Below are 16096 nucleotides of genomic sequence, written 5' to 3'. Positions count from 1 at the left end.
CTTCTCCAAGTCCACAAAGCACATGTGGACTGGTTGGGTGAACTCCCATGCACCCTCGGGGATCCTGTCGAGGGTGTAGAGCTGGTCCACTGATCCACGGCCGGGACGAAAACTACACTGATCCTCCTGAATTCGAGATTCGACTTCCCAACAGAACCTCCGCTCCAGCACCCCTAAATAGAGGCTCCCTCTATAGTTGGAACACAGCCTCCGGTCCCACTTCTTAAAAAGGGGGACCACCACCCCGGTCTGCCAATCCAGAAGCGTGTCAACCACGACAGCCCCACGACATCCAGAGCCTTTAGGAACTCTGGGCGGATCTCATCCACCCCCGGGGCCTTGCCACCGAAGAGCTTTCCAACCACCTCAGTGACTTCGACCACAGCAATAGGGGAGTCCACCTCAGAGTCCCCAGACCCTGCTTCCTCAAAGGAAGACATGTCGGTGGAATTGAGGAGGTCCGCAAAGTATTCTCTCCACCGATTCACAACGTCCCGAGTCAAGGTGTTAATGGTGCACTGCTTCCCTCTCTCTCTTGATATCACGATTTTTCATAAATGGATCGATGCATGTTTTATTCTGTTTAATGTGTGTAAATTAAGCGTAGTAGTCATACATAATTCATGGAGGAGCCTCTCAAGATGAATACAATTGAAAAAAGAAGCTTTTTGTCCATTTATATTGTTTTCAACCACAAGGTTCCAAATGTACTGATTTAAAAAATGGCTGATAAAAAAGTAAAACAGCTAGACAATAATGAAGGAATATGTAAATAACAGTAGATGAGGATGTTTCTCCTGACCTAATTGCTGGTCTAAATTTGCTTGTGAGATGTCCCTGCCCGCCCTTAAGTGTCCGACAGTGTTTTCCTTCCTTTTCTGATTAATTAAGATCTGAGTCTTGTTCAGACAGAGCCGCTTATTTAGGTCAAGAGAGATTCATCACGTGTGCTTGGCCAAGTCGGACTACTTCTAACTTTCTTCCTCCACATTTTTGGCCTCAACTCTCACTGCTCAGAGCAGGAGCCTCTTGGCTCCTTATGACTTCTCATTCAACTCCCACCGTCATCTCCTCACATTATGCATCTGTCAAGTGAAAAAAAGCTTCAACTCAAGAATCAACTACAGCAACTGCACATGTCGTCATCTGAAGTGGATAGAATAGACTGAACGATCGATTTTTGCTATGATGTTGATATTTTGTTACCGCAAAGCTGAATCAATTTAAACTTTCATAATCTGTCAATACTATTGAGCCTTGCTGGAGGTTACACATAAACATAAGAATGATTACTGTATGCAAATGAGACATCCCTTTTGTCATGGTCGCTTCCAATGTTTGGACTGGCAGCTGTGAGCGGGTTTCAAACTCATGACTAACTAGTGACGGGCCTCCACTGACTGACCTACATTCCTTGACGACATTTGGGTTTATGCTAGCATCAACTGTGCAAGTATGTGCCTAAGTGTGTGCAGAACACTTTTGCACTTTTGGTTTCCTGTCATTTTTTTAATTGAAAAAAAAAAAACCTGTTCACACAAAGAAGCGCAAACGTGTTTGTGTGTCGGCCATGTTCTAACGTCCTTCCGTGATATTTTTACTGACAGGTGACGTTCCCTCCAAGCAACTCTTCAACATAAAGGACAAACATTTGTGTGAGTGTGTGTGTACGGTGCGTGAATCACGCTCGGGAGATACTGACGGGTAATGCCAGCGTCCTTCAACTGTCGTCTTCGATCCATCACTGACTACACTTCGCTCAACAGAGGCAAGGCATTTTTCACTTGGACCTCTATAGTGACCTCAATATACTATATTCAGTTGGACAGGTTGACTATTTGACGGTCAACTTTCCGCTCTACCAATGCAAATCACTGGTGTACACATATTTATGTGGGGTCTGTTTTTAGTGACTTAAAAGGAGGTGACAGAACATGTTATGATGGGGACATGGAGCACAATGCCTTTGCTACTCGAAATCTATCTCTTTAGACCAATGCATTCATGCCCTCTTTCTCATGGTGTGTTTCAGCCAAAACTTGCGGCTTGATGACCCAAGCTGTTGATACATTGTCGGTGACAAAATGTCCTACATGGGATTTTGACCTACTTTCTCTCGTCTTTAATCTCGTTGCCTCCTCTCCCCTCTGCATGTACACAGCCATGCACGCCTCTGCACTCAAGCATATTAAAATAAGTCAGCTACTTAGGATGATAACCGTCGGCTCGCCTCCATTAAGAGTTGTGCTAACACACTCGCTCTCACGCGCTCTAGCTATTTCGCTCTCTCTACATTCACGACAGGGAGAAGCCCTGTGCCGTTCACCTCAACTCACCGTGAAATTGTTTATTAGCAGTTGAGACATTTGAAGTCAGCATGTTTCACCAAGATAAGCAATTTATGTGGACTTTATCTTCTTTGTATAGGAAATGATGTTTTGCTTATACTGTAGATGTCATCAATGTACTACTCTACTATGGACCGCTGAATACATAAACTCAAAAATCAACATACCACTAAGAAATGAACTATAGAATGCATGGAAACGTATTGATCCTCGGAAATACTCGGAAACAGTGTGGCGTCCTTGCAAAGAATTCACTGATTAGCAGTGAGAAAAATCAATCTCTCCATCATGTTGAGTGCTTAGGAAAGATGCTTGACCTTTGACCAGGTGCAGATACCAATCACTTGGGCTGCTGATATGACAGTGCTTGGCGGAAAGCTGTGACTAATGTGCATGAGAATTCAAGAGAGAAAAACAATATAGTATACACAAGAGTAGAAGTAGTAGCTTAAAGGGGAAGTCAACCTTAGCTCATTCGCGCACAACCATTTTCACTGAAGCAACCACCTTCGCTCCCGGCTGTTTTACTGGATTTTGACAGATTTTGCAAGAATACTGTGTTCTATTGCTATAAAAACATGGAACCTGCCAAAAGAAAGATAAGAGTCTCTTCTTTCATCAGAGAAAAACATATTTCCGTTTTGCAGCAATTACCATTAGAATAAAGCTAAGTTTCATCATTATTCACAAATCTGTTTAAAAAAAAAACTGGGGAAAAGAGCCTTTTGGCAAAATGTCCCTGGTTGATCTCTTATACTCTGCTGCCACCTGCTGGCCGTTTTTGTAATAACTGCCATTCTTTTAGGTGTTCTCTTCAGCTCAGAGGCTACATCAAAGCCTTCTGTATGCTCTAGCATAAAAAAACATAGGACAACATGGGACCATGGCAATATTTAAAACAGAACGTTTTTATACGTTTTTGGGAGCAAATGACTAAATTAGTTAAACATTTCTTGACCATAATGTTATATGTCACCTCACTAATCTAAACATGACATTCTGATGAATTTTACATTTGTGGAATATGAGTTCTGCAGCAAATTCCAGCCGTTTTTATCCATGTAAGGAGGTGGGAGTTTTGCCACTTGCTGTTGACTGAAGATGACATCACAGTTGCTCAAGGCTCAGGCAACGATCTTTACGGGGGCGGGATACAAAAACGTAAACAATGCATACCGGTTACTTTTACTAATTACACACAGTTACTGCACTTCTCAAGTATAAAAGTAAGTCCTACCTGCTATATCCAGTCGCGTCCCTATGTCATGCCATAGTTTGGCTTTCATACCTTTGTCGGCATACCCTTTAACGGTAATATCATACAATGCCGGTCTCTCTCAAAACAAATCTTCTGTCCAGACAGACATTGTACGTTCAAATGCGGAGGGTACAGCAGGGTGACGATGCGCAATATGAGCGGGAAAAAAATTGTCCAGACTTTCCATCGGTACTGTTTATCCGCGTTCGTCACTTCCTCTTCTTGCCCCGTGCGCTGATTCGCTAGCTAACAGCCAATCACAGTGATCAAATGCCCCGACGCCTGACGCCGATTCAACATGTTGGATTTGCTGGAAACGCTCCCCCCCCCGACGAATTCCAACTCGATCCGACTTTACGAAAGTAATTTATACACTGACGACGCATGCCATTGGCTTAACGCTGTCCTACTAGCGACGTTGGATTGGTGTAGTTAGACCTTGTGAGTCAGTTCATTCACGGTGAGAGGTGTCAAGGACTGAAAATGGATTTGCTTTCGTAGATTTCTCAGTCTTTTTACATTACAGTGGTCCGTCACTACTTTGCAGTTCACTTATTCCAGATTCACTTTTTCACAGATTTTTATTTGGGTCCATTTATTCTGCTATTATGTCTTTTTTTTTTTTTAATATTTAAGTAAAAAAAATATTTGGTCAATTAAGAAACGTGTACCGTGATGTACGCCCCCCTCCTTACACATGCAGTGCAGGAGAAGTAGAAAAACAAATTAATTGAAGGCAACTAAATTCAACAGGCTTGTTTACACAACTCCAAAGAGCTCATTAAGGTGACAGACGGTTAGCGGTTATTGAAGAAAAAAAACAAAACTTTTTTTTTAACAACCTCTACTTTGCGGAAATTCTTTTATCGTGGGTGGGCGTGGAACATATCACACACAAAAAGTAAGGGAACATGTGTATTATCATTTGTATTTGTAATTTACAGGATTTCCGCCAGATAACTTGCTAAGCCTGGCGGTCATAACGAATGAATTATATTCGTCGACAGGGGTGCGGACGAACGAACGACATCGATCCATTACTATTCGTTGTTATACGTCGATGGGGGAAGGAAGTGCACACACAACTGCTATTTATGGATGGGGTAGCCTTAGCCTTTGCGCTCGGGCAAGAGAAAACTGTCAGCCTGCCAGGCCTATAAAACACTGGGGGAAACCCTGGTTTAGTCATGCTTCTACTGCCTAATAGAAGATTTGTAGTGGTTATGCTACTTATGATTAAATTGTAAATGAGTTTCTCCAGAGGCAGGGTTGATGCAAACACAGATTCAGTCACATCATAATAGATAAATCCTATTTATTGCATTAAATGAAGGCCAAAATAGGCAACGTGTCAATGTCATCTTACGAGTGTATAACCTTCCTTGTCTGACAACTGCAGTCGCAAGTGAATGTATCATAATTCATGTGAGTGGCCACACACGCCATTAGGTATGCCGTCCAGGATGTCTGTGCAATGACACAGACCTCCCACTCTTCCTTCCTCAACCTCGATTCATTCCCAGCTCGCACAACTATCAATCAACAGCTTCTGCACTTGCCCCACTTTCCTCCTTAAAGCCATAAAGCATGTCGGCCATCCGTAAGTGGGCGTTTCTGGCAAACGCTGCTCAATGGATGTTGTTGGCGTTGCCTCGGTAACGACATCCCGTGATGGACGAACACTTAATGAGAATGCCGCACAGTTTTTTATCCACACGTTTGGATCTCTCAGCTCGAGATGCAGCGAGGATATTGATTGCAATTGCGCAGCTGTCGCGGGCGGATGAACTGAGATTGAGCAAGGATGGATGTGCATAAAAAGAGGGATGAGACGACACAACGGGTTGGGGAGGAAGAGTTGGATTTAGTCGAGTGTGACGGGAGTGTAACAACAGCTATTTGCTGGTAATGGACTCCACCGTGCTGTATTACATAGAGATGGACATGATAGACCATTATGGTACATATCAGATCATGGCATTCATTATCTAGCAGGACCATTTCTTATCTTTTCCCACATCTACAGTATAGCCATGCGATCATTCACTGTGCTAAGGCAATGTCAACATGCACACATTGGCTTCCCTTCAACTTACAATTGGACCGGTACAAAAGTGGACAAGCAAGAAAGGCCATACGCTTCTATTCTTTGAAATAAATACAGGACATGCATCCCCAGCCTGGCTCCACTTCCACAGCCCTCACATTCTTCCTATGTACAATCTTCGAAATTGAAAGTCACACACACTCAACATTTGCATCACACAAAATGCATCCATGAAGCAGCAGGAGGCGACAGGGACGGTGAAGCCGGGATTCACCTTATTAGAGGAACAGGAGCCCTTGAGGTTGGATTCAAATGTGGAACAAACACACATCTACTCGTTCAGGGTCCTCCACGCTTATATTTGCTTTATGTTTAGTTTGACAAGACTTGCCTCATTGTATCCTTCATAAGTAATTGACAATGTATTAATTATACATTGGGATAAGAAGATATGGAATTATTCATGGACCGTACTTTATGTCACATGCAATATACAGTTTACCCTGTCCCTGCAACTGTTTTGACAGTCTCACAGCACAGCAATGTTGAAGGAATATTATACGGCACTTCAATCACTTGACATCTTAAACAGTGTTAAGTTGTACAATTTGGAGATTGACCAACATTTTTGGCAGTGTGCAATTACTATTGTCTAGAGCAGTGTTTCTCAACCCTGGCCCTCGAGGCACACTATCCAGACTACGTCTACGACTTCTACATCTTCCCTATTCGACACGCAGCTGATTCCAATGACAGCTCATCAGCAAGCTCTGGAGAAGCCAGATAACGATCCTCACCTGCGTTGGAATCTGGAGCCTTGAGGACCAGGGTTGAGAAACACTGGTCTAGAGGTCAAATTGGATTATAGTTGAGTATGATTGCCTGTCGCCACGAGAAGGATGAAGATGATGTTTACTGTTACTTGCTGTTTTTTTCTCCATTGCCATTGGATTGATAGGACTCGCAGGACTCGGGTAATTCCCGCAGACTAAGTATGAGGTCATTACTGTAGACAATGATAATAATGTTCTTCTGCTTATGTTGGAATGCCAATAATGCCTGTAGTTCATTGCCTGGTAAGTGCCATACATCTACAGTAGCAATAAAGCCTGTTTAGTGTTGGACTTGATGGGCTGTAATGACTTGTTCTCGTATTCATGAGCTCCCTAAATGGCTGCATAGGCCCTAACGACCTGGCACAGGGGAAACGGATGGAGAACGTGGATGGAGATTTGTCAACACAGGAAAAGTTCTAATTATGTTCTCAGAAAATAGTACTGGTATGTAATAATATCATACAATATTATATCAGTCTAATGTTATTGTTAACAACCTTGTTTGGAAAGTGTTACTCGAGTTGGAAATGTGAATGAATGGAAACGTTTCCTTTGCATATTCCCCGAAACGTGTCAAAGTAGTCTTCCTGCAATTATCACTCTCATCATGCATGTGTGTGTAAATGTGCTTTCATTGGCATATATGGCTGAAAATGGTGTCATCAATGTCTCTGTAACAGTTCAAATATTGGCTGCACTGTGCTGCATTCATTATAGTTGATACTTGAATATCAGTAATTTATTGCCAACATTGACTTTTATGAATTGATCTTGTTGAGAGTTGTTAAGAGCGTAAACTGCAGATTGTGACACTAAAACATTGTGAAAAGAAAATTGAGATCAAACATAAAAATGAAAAAAATAAATAAACGATAGTTTCTAATATTTGACATGTGTTGCTCTATGTTTGCGAGCAGTGAAATATTTGTAGGCAAATTAAAAATAGCTTTAGGCAATGGACAGCTTCCTCTGCTTTAGTTGTGATGAATTTCCCAGCACAGTAATACAGCCGTCTGTCCGTCCGTCCGCCCGCCGTCCGTCCGTCCATCCTAAGCAGGGAACCCTAGACTTCCCTCTCCTCCGCCACTTTGGCCAGCTCTTCCAGGGGACACCGAGGTTTTCCCAGGCCCCCCAAGAGATATGGTCCATCCAGCTTGTCATGAGTCTTCCCCAAGACCGTGCCCAGAACACCTCACCAGAGAGGCATTCTTAAGGCCTCCTAACCAGATATTGGTACATTAGCTCTGAGGGAGAGCCTTGATATTGTTTTGTTTACAAGGCAAAGAGCACCAGCTCAGGCTACAGATGCAACATTGCACATCCCGACTAGCCAGCTTCTTTGGGGACAGATCAGACCACCAAGGCCCTCATCTTCTATCAACCAATCATTAACCAGCCACACAGACATTTATCCATCTAACCACCCACAAAGCCATCTAACCTGCAGTCCATCCACTATATAACTATCGATACATCCTAACTCCACTGTATCTATCCACATACCAATCAATCGATTCATCCTTCCATCCGTGGATCTGCAAGTAAGATCCTCCCTATCCATCTATGTACTAAGATATGACCACCGCTGAGTGAATATTTCTCTTCCCACTATATGTGCACAGAACTTACCAGTTTAGGCTTGAATGGCGGCTGTATTTCCTTGTTCTTAAGGCGTTCCCAGTCAATTCGTCTGAAGAAGGCGTGTTCTCTGACATCTCGCTCTCCTTCAAGGCTGCAGCCCAGACGCTTGGACGGATGCTTGATCATTAGCTGTTCAATGTGCAGAAAACAATTAAGTCGATATGGAGTCAAAGCAAGTGGATCACACAGGCAATCTTACATCGCACTTTCACTCAAAATGAGTAATGTGTAATTGACTCCCTCTCCGGTATTCTTTTACTGATGTGTTCCTTAATGTGATTCCACTGCTTTTCTGGGTCAGTATATGACAACAACACAGAAGGGCTCGAAAATAAGTGAGATAATTGTGATTTTTTTTAATTTTATTTGCCCTTCTCTGCTTTAGAGAACTGCTGCCACTTTTAATCACACCAGATGACACAAGGACTCCGTTTTTTTTTAAGAAAACAAATTTAAAAAGTACCCATAGGAATATGAGCAGTAAAAAAAAAAAAAAAAAAATCATCAAGAATAAAATGAGAACAGCTATAAAGTAAGTGTAAAGGGCTTGTTGTTTATGATGACATGCAAATTTGTATTTATTAAATTTCAGTATGATTGCAATAATATTTGTGCTTTATTAAGTGCAGCTGAAAAGGAGAACAATAATTTTATGTAGCATGCATGTCACTTGTTCACAAAGTTATGTCACAGTTTTACGTAGTTTTTACAGTTCGCAGCGGTTTTGTTTAAATCTGGGATTTTCAAACTGGGGCGAACCATAACTTGGGGCTCTAATAAATTATTTGCAATCAATTATGTAAGTTTACATCTATATATGAGGACCAGCACACCAATTAAACAACTTTGATTATTTCTTAAAGCAAGAATAGTTTTGAAATAGAAACAAAATGGAGGCTGATCAGTGCTGGTAACGGATTATGTTCGACCACACCAAAAATGGTTTCAGCACATCTCTGCGTGATGCAATTGAATACCATTGCAAACTACATTAGTGTCAATATTATCAGCATAACTATCTTAGAAAAAATACTATTTATTTAAATATTTTATGAAGAGGTCAGCGGGTTTAGTTATCACGTCCTGCACGTTTTGTTCAGGCCATTTTTAATGAAACAACAACAGTAAAGGGCAAAGGGCAAAGTTGAAATGTAACACTGAAACTTTAAAACTGAGCGAGATTTCTTAACACTGAGACCGAGAGAGCTAGGCCAAATGTTAATTAGCATCACACAGCTGCTGAGAACCAAGCAAACAAGTCCAAATCATTTGCAGCTTTCTGTGCATTCAAAAGTGTGCCAGGCAATAAGAAAGCCTCCTGCTACAAATTTCACACCTTCAAAAAAAAAAAAAATCATTGGACTGCTTTGCTCGAAATGTAATTGCTTTAATTGGTTTGCACGTTGCATTGTTCTCTCGGATTTAGAGAAATTTAGAAGTCTTTTCAAATATTTTTGCACACATAATGCTAAACCCTTAGACTACCTTGTTAAGCATCACCATGTTATAACTCGGTACTGCTACCGGTATTTTCATATCTGTGGACTCAAGTGTTGACAGCCAAAATGAGTCTGGACATGAGATACCCTAAAGTTTAGGGTATCTCATGAGCTTGATGATTTAGGACCTAAACTATCAAATTACTATGCAGAGAATAGCTAATTTTTCTTAGCATAGACACCAGCAAATTGGGGGAGCGCATAATACATGAGTACAAAGGAAAATCAGCTTTTGAAGGGCTATTTCGTGGGGGTGTATTATATCTGAGAATGCATTATGCTCAGGAACACAATTTTTAACCACCTGCACACACAAATAAAGAAAAATGAGGGTGGCACATTCATTCATTCCACAGCTCAGAGATTTAACCTGCAACCATGAAAGAAAATAACGTGCTTTCATACATAATGTATGCTCTTTTTAACCATTGCGCATACTTATAGACATTCCAAAATATATGGAATAAAGGTATATCACTCCAAATAAAATGTATTATTAAAGAACCTCATGAAGTCATAACATTACATTAAGAATGTGTTTTGGCACATCAACACCGTTTGTTGCTGAGAAAAGAACTATACTGGAAACCATTCATGAAATCAAATGGCAGGTTTTGTGAGCTCACCATTTCAAATAATTCTCATAATATTACAGCAACAAAAAATACACTGCATATGCAATTTTATATTGTAACTCTAATAAGCCAAACCCCTTTTCACATAAAATTAGGACATTACTGTAACACTTGGGTCTAAGACACTGGAAATAAAGTTGAGTTACATTTTAAAATAAACTTACTTAAAATACTTGACTAAGGAATTACTAATATGTCATTATAGCTATAGTCACTCTATTGCTATACCATTTAGAAATGGTCGTATGCACTTTATGAATAGTAACAAAAAAATATTAATTTAGATTTCTTATTTAGTATTTGAAACACACAACCTGCTCCACCAATATGAAACAAAGAGGGTGAGTATAATCTAAGGGGGATTTGAATTTTAAGAAGCAAAAGGTTCGAACAACAGTGAAAAGTATGCGCATATCAAGGTGTGGTGTGACTTTGTGGAACAATTTGGAGATTAATATCAAATAAAGTAGAAATATAAATGTGTTTAAAAAGGAGTATAAGAGTACAGAGAAGAGGAAATATGTTAGACAGGACTGAGATGCAGGTATAAACAAAGCTGAGAATAATTATATACAAACGTTTGTATTTATACAAGTGATTATGTCTTTTGTAGTATGTTTGTGTTATTAATTTCTAAGGATATAATTGGTATATTATGTTCATGTTTTTTTTTCAGGTAAACTTGTAACAGTTAGGGTTATTCTTGTATAAGCTATAAGTTAAAAAATAGTAGGAGTTAAATAAGTTTATACTTCTTCCTACTCTTTTTCCGAGCAAGTGCTTTGTGTTGTTGATGTTTTTTAATTTAATTATTATTATTTTTTTTTAATATACATGTTCGAAATGTATTCAATCATTCATTCTTAGTTTCGATCCAATTTCAACGTGAATACTTATTTACTGTCACAAGAGTCAGCTCTGGAGTTAACTGGAACAACACACTTGGCTATGTTTAACTTGTACTTGCAAATCTGCAATTTAAATAAGTACAATGAAATTAACATTTATATCGCGTCCTTCCGTCACAATTTGATGATATTGAGATGAACTGAGACACTATGTTCCAGTATATCGTGTGACTGACTTACTTTGACCCACTGTACTGTTCTGTTCCCTCCTAGAACCCCCCCCCCCCACACACACACACACACTGTTGTCTAAATAAATCTTGTGACAAATAATGGATTCATGATTCCATAACATCAATACTGATCTTGCCAGTTCCATGCAACCTGTGAAAATGATTCCTTACTGTGCACACAACACGGAGCATCTGCTTCTTTCACTACTAAAAAATTACAAATGTACAACAAGCAGACTTCCTCGTACATGAATTTAAATTTGTGTTGGCTTCGGGGAACAGCTCAACAAACTGCACTTTAAATTGCTGATTGCGTGAGTTTCAAATAAGACTTGTTTCGTTTTTTTTGAGGGGAGGACAACAGAGTGAAGTGTGTTTTTTGAAACCACACAACCTGACGGATGGCGCGTGTCAAAGGGAAGAAGGTTGAAGCTGCCTCACATTAACTTTTTATGCGCAGCAGATGGATTCGCCGCTTGCTTGACCACGCAAAGTGCAAAATCAGAAACATGCCATTGATGGTATCGAACCTTTCACTCACCCCTTTGCAGATGGAAACTGCCTCTTTGGACAAGGACTTTGGGTAGGACACATTGTGCTCCATAATGGACTGGAACAATTCGTCTTCATCCTGTCCATCGAACGGGGGCTGCGGACAGGAGGAGCGTGATGTTGATGTTGGCGTTTCATCCATTATCACATGATGAATGAATGGATGCTTGCACTTCTCAGACCACCATTTTTTTTTTGTTAAGTTCTGCCATGCAGCATGAGAGGGATCAGCTACTCATTGAATAACATGCCACAAGAACGTAAGGCGACAAACCCCTGGCTAATAGGAAAGTAGGAATCGGTGTCAAGGAAGTATGTGAAAGTGCCTGAGTTGTTAGCTGAAGTTACTTTTTTTCAGGTTTTTAATACCTTTCAAACATAAGAAAATTTGGAAGGAAATTTGCCCGTTTTGAGGAAAGCTAGTGGATGACCCAGCAATGTGCCGTCCTCGCTGGGTGCTTATCATCAGTAACTCTAATGTGGATGTCTCGACAGTTCAGGAAATGAATTATTTGTCGTTTGCACTCCACTAGGCTTGCTAGAGATAGCCTTTCTGCGTCATGACCTCTTTACCCAGTTTCTCACGAACTCACAGAGGTTGAGGACACCTCAAGTAAAAAGTTATGTTCGGTCAATATAACAAATATGGATTTAGTAGTATATGTCTAATACAGCGGCAATGCCACTTATGAGTGACCCGACTAACCATTTTTTTAAATTTTTTTTTAGATATGAGCTGCCGATTTTGTCTTGAGATATGAACAAAATTTGAGTCATTTGAACAAAAAAGGTGTAGAAACACACATAGACAAACAATATAACAACACTTACAAGGCCTAACTGATATTGCTGCAGCTTACTGAATCACTTGGATATGAAATGCTTTGTTATTACAAATGTCTTTATTATACTCCCCCTGGTGGCCAAGGCGCCCAAACTAAAAGGGCCACAATGTCAATGAGAGTTGAAGCATGAAAGTCTGTGGAGTGTTTGAAGTTAAGAGCATGGACGTGGAACAAATTTAACTTATAAGTCAAGGAACGACTGAGGTGGCGTCGATGCAAGTATTTGTCTGTGGGTGCGATACTCACCTGTCCAGCTAACATTTCATAGAGGAGCACTCCATATGCCCACCAGTCTACAGAGCGTCCATATGGCTGATATGCAATAATCTGTGGGAAAAACAAAAAAACAATGTAATTACTGAGTTATGTATACTTTTATTGGGATCAAATTATGTCTGTGTAGATTCTCAGTAATTCAGGTCATCTATCAAGGTTGAATCGTGGTAAGGGGGGAAAAAAACAAAACAAAATTAAGGATCTGTCATACATCCTTGCTGAGTAACATCCAACCTTTACATTTAAAGGACATTCCCTCCAGTCAAGCGCGCACACACACACACACACACGCACACACATGAATCCACGATATATGCATAAACACGCACATGTGTAAATAATGTTTGCTAATGCTACTATTATTGTGTCTAGATTCACCTGACCTCTTCCTTGCCCAAGGGAGTCCAAAATACACACACGCACGCACACACACAGGTTGACAAATGCACTTCCAGCTCTGCACTCCCGAGGGTTGCATGACTTCCGTGTGTTAACCCTCACACAAAGACAAGCTTGTGCACATTCATGCATGCACACAGACCACAATATCTAAATGCCATCGTCAACTAGAGAAGAGTAGAAAAAAAAAACATCCTCTCATAGTCTCTCCTTTGGTCTCTTGAGGTCTCCCTAATTTGTTGGAATTTAGATGTTTTCTGGGGTTGGTGAAAGACTCTGGTTGGTAACCCGGTGGGTAGTAGGTAATGTCTGGTCGGTGCTGGATTTCACTTTCCCTTCTTTTCTTTGATCCTTCCTCGGGTCTCCTGACAACCTCACGACTCTAGCTGGATTCTGAAGTATTCGGTTTAGGTGAACGGTATGGGATTTTTAATAGGTTTTAGGTGAACTAATGAGTACACACATACACACGCACGTGCACATACAAAATAAAAATAAACAAAAAAAAAAGAGAGCAATGATGATGACATGTCAAATCGGTAAAATTACCGAATGAACAATACTGAGGTCTGAAAAAAAAAAACATCCGCACAGCATTTAATTGTATCACTTACTGCCTCACCTAAATTTAATTAAACTTTTCATAAGAAAACAGCTGACTGCAAGTTTGTGCTACAAGTAAATAACCTTGCATAGCTCTTGACCAAACGTTCCCTAAGTGTCTGCGCTCTGCAGACCATGAAAATGAAGTTTTTGTAACTCATCACGCTCAAATGCTGCTTGTTGGAATGCAAAAAGTTGTGGGAAAGAGACTCTGCGCTATCGCGCCTACTCAGGGTGAACCCGCTTCAGCAGACTGCTTGGCTCTGCTCAGTAGGTGCTGAGGTGCTTATTTTTGCATGAACTAAGAAATATTTAAACAAAAAAGAGAATCAGGTGCAGTTTTTGATAGCATAAAGCTGTAGGCAGAAGTTGACTGGAGTGTTTGCTGTTGGTTGTTGTTCTTTGATCCAAAGGTCATTGGAAAGCTAATACCCGCCCGTCATATTTTGATGTCAGTCGCGGGGGGAAAAGTCCACAGAAGAGATCACTGAAGTCAAATCTGAACACCATTTAATTAAGAAACTATATTACAGTATTTATTATGAAATAAATTACTGTACTTAAAGGGGAAAGTCAACCTAAAAATGTTCATTACAATAATATGATCAACGCAGTCCCACTGTCCTTACCACAGTATTCTGATTAATATTTTGTTTGTGGAATATGAGTTAAGCAGCAAAAATTCCCCCCATTTTATCCATCTCAGAGGGCGGCCATTTTGCCACTTGCCGTTGACTGAAAATAACGTCACAGTTTCTCAGGGCTTAGGTATCGACCAATCATGTCTCAGCTTGCCAAGTCACATGACCAAACCCAGCAAACAGGTGAGCCATGATTGGTTGTTACCTGAGCCCAGAGTGACTGTGATGTCATTTTCAGTAGACAGCATGTGGATGCAAAATGGCCGCCCCTTGAGATGGATACAAATGGATGGATTTTGCTACTTAATGCCGTGTTTAGACTAGTGGGGCTGCACAGAACATATTATTGTAATGACAATTTTGGGGTTGACTTTACCTTTAAAAGGAACCCCGACTGTAATGACAAGTTTGCTCTATGTAGTCGTCCTTTAACCAAATTAGGCTGAAATGAGAGCAGGTGCGTGTGGTCAAAAGGCCAGATTCAGTGGAGTACCACATGGATTGCTGGGCTCGTGCGTATGTGCTCGCCAAGAGTGATTTTTAGACTGTTTTGAACGTTGATGTTTTGTGTGTGATGCGGATAGCAATTACGTGTTAGTTTTAATCACTTTTTGGGTTATGATTGGGTTATTTTTACTGTTTTTTTTTCTGCTGCTACCTGCTGTCCTTTTAGATCGATTATAGGCTGCCTTTTTATTCAGTCAGCGACCTGTCTAGCTGGACTGGCAGGGTTGTGAAGGGCGGGCTAACTTATTATTATTATTTTATTTTCAGGTCACTTCCCTTTATAATACTGATGCCCGATTGGCCACAGTGGGGCCGCGCAGACGGTGCCATATCGGGTGTTTATTTGCGGTGCTGTGTTTTTGTGCTAGAGTGTCACATTTGGTTTTATACCAGAGTGCTGTAAAAAGTATTGTGGCTTTGCGGGTTTGTCCGCCACGTGTGTATTTTGTTTAGACCTATGCAAAGGCTCACTTGTCAATGTTCGAGCCACTCAGTACACAAAATAAGAGAAAATACCTTTTTACATGCCAAATTGTCAAAAATAAATGATGTGACTTTATATTTGGCACTACAACATCTATATTATTTATTTGGTTGTTAATTTTTCAAAAATCATTTCCACTTTAATACATTTTGTAGAAACTTTATTTGGACACACGCTGCCATTGTTATTTACGTCGCAACGCATTCAGTGCGTAGTGACGTAGAATGGTGGCTGGCTCTGCCGAGCAATGTGAAAGAAAAAGAAAGAAAGAAAGAAAGCAAGGTGAGCCTTCGTAGCGTTGCTAAAGGTACGATCAAAACTCTTGATTGCGTCGGGGAGGGTGACTCTCCCGATCACATGTTGTTTCTTTAGGAACGCTACGAGGCTCACCTTGCTTTCTTTATAGGCGTTTCACATTGCTCGGCAGAGAACCAGCCACTGTTG

The 16096-nt window shown here is 40.6% G+C and overlaps 1 protein-coding gene across 1 annotated transcript in view; it reads right to left on the bottom strand.

The window, feature by feature from the left end:
* prkcaa (protein kinase C, alpha, a) overlaps positions 1-16096 on the bottom strand; it is a 114559-nt gene that overhangs the window by 5861 nt on the left and 92602 nt on the right. The window contains exons 14-16 of the mRNA XM_086081959.1: positions 12989-13069; positions 11887-11994; positions 8119-8259 (exon numbers count right to left, since the gene is read on the bottom strand). Coding sequence (XP_085938085.1) covers positions 8119-8259; positions 11887-11994; positions 12989-13069 — 330 coding nt within the window. The remainder of the gene's footprint in view (positions 1-8118; positions 8260-11886; positions 11995-12988; positions 13070-16096) is intronic.

This window comes from Leptonotus elevatus, chromosome 8, assembly GCF_054856555.1.
Source record: "Leptonotus elevatus isolate MCC_2025b chromosome 8, RoL_Lele_1.0, whole genome shotgun sequence".
NCBI classification, from domain to species: Eukaryota; Metazoa; Chordata; class Actinopteri; order Syngnathiformes; family Syngnathidae; genus Leptonotus; species Leptonotus elevatus.
This window is presented reverse-complemented; position numbering and strand designations above follow the sequence as displayed.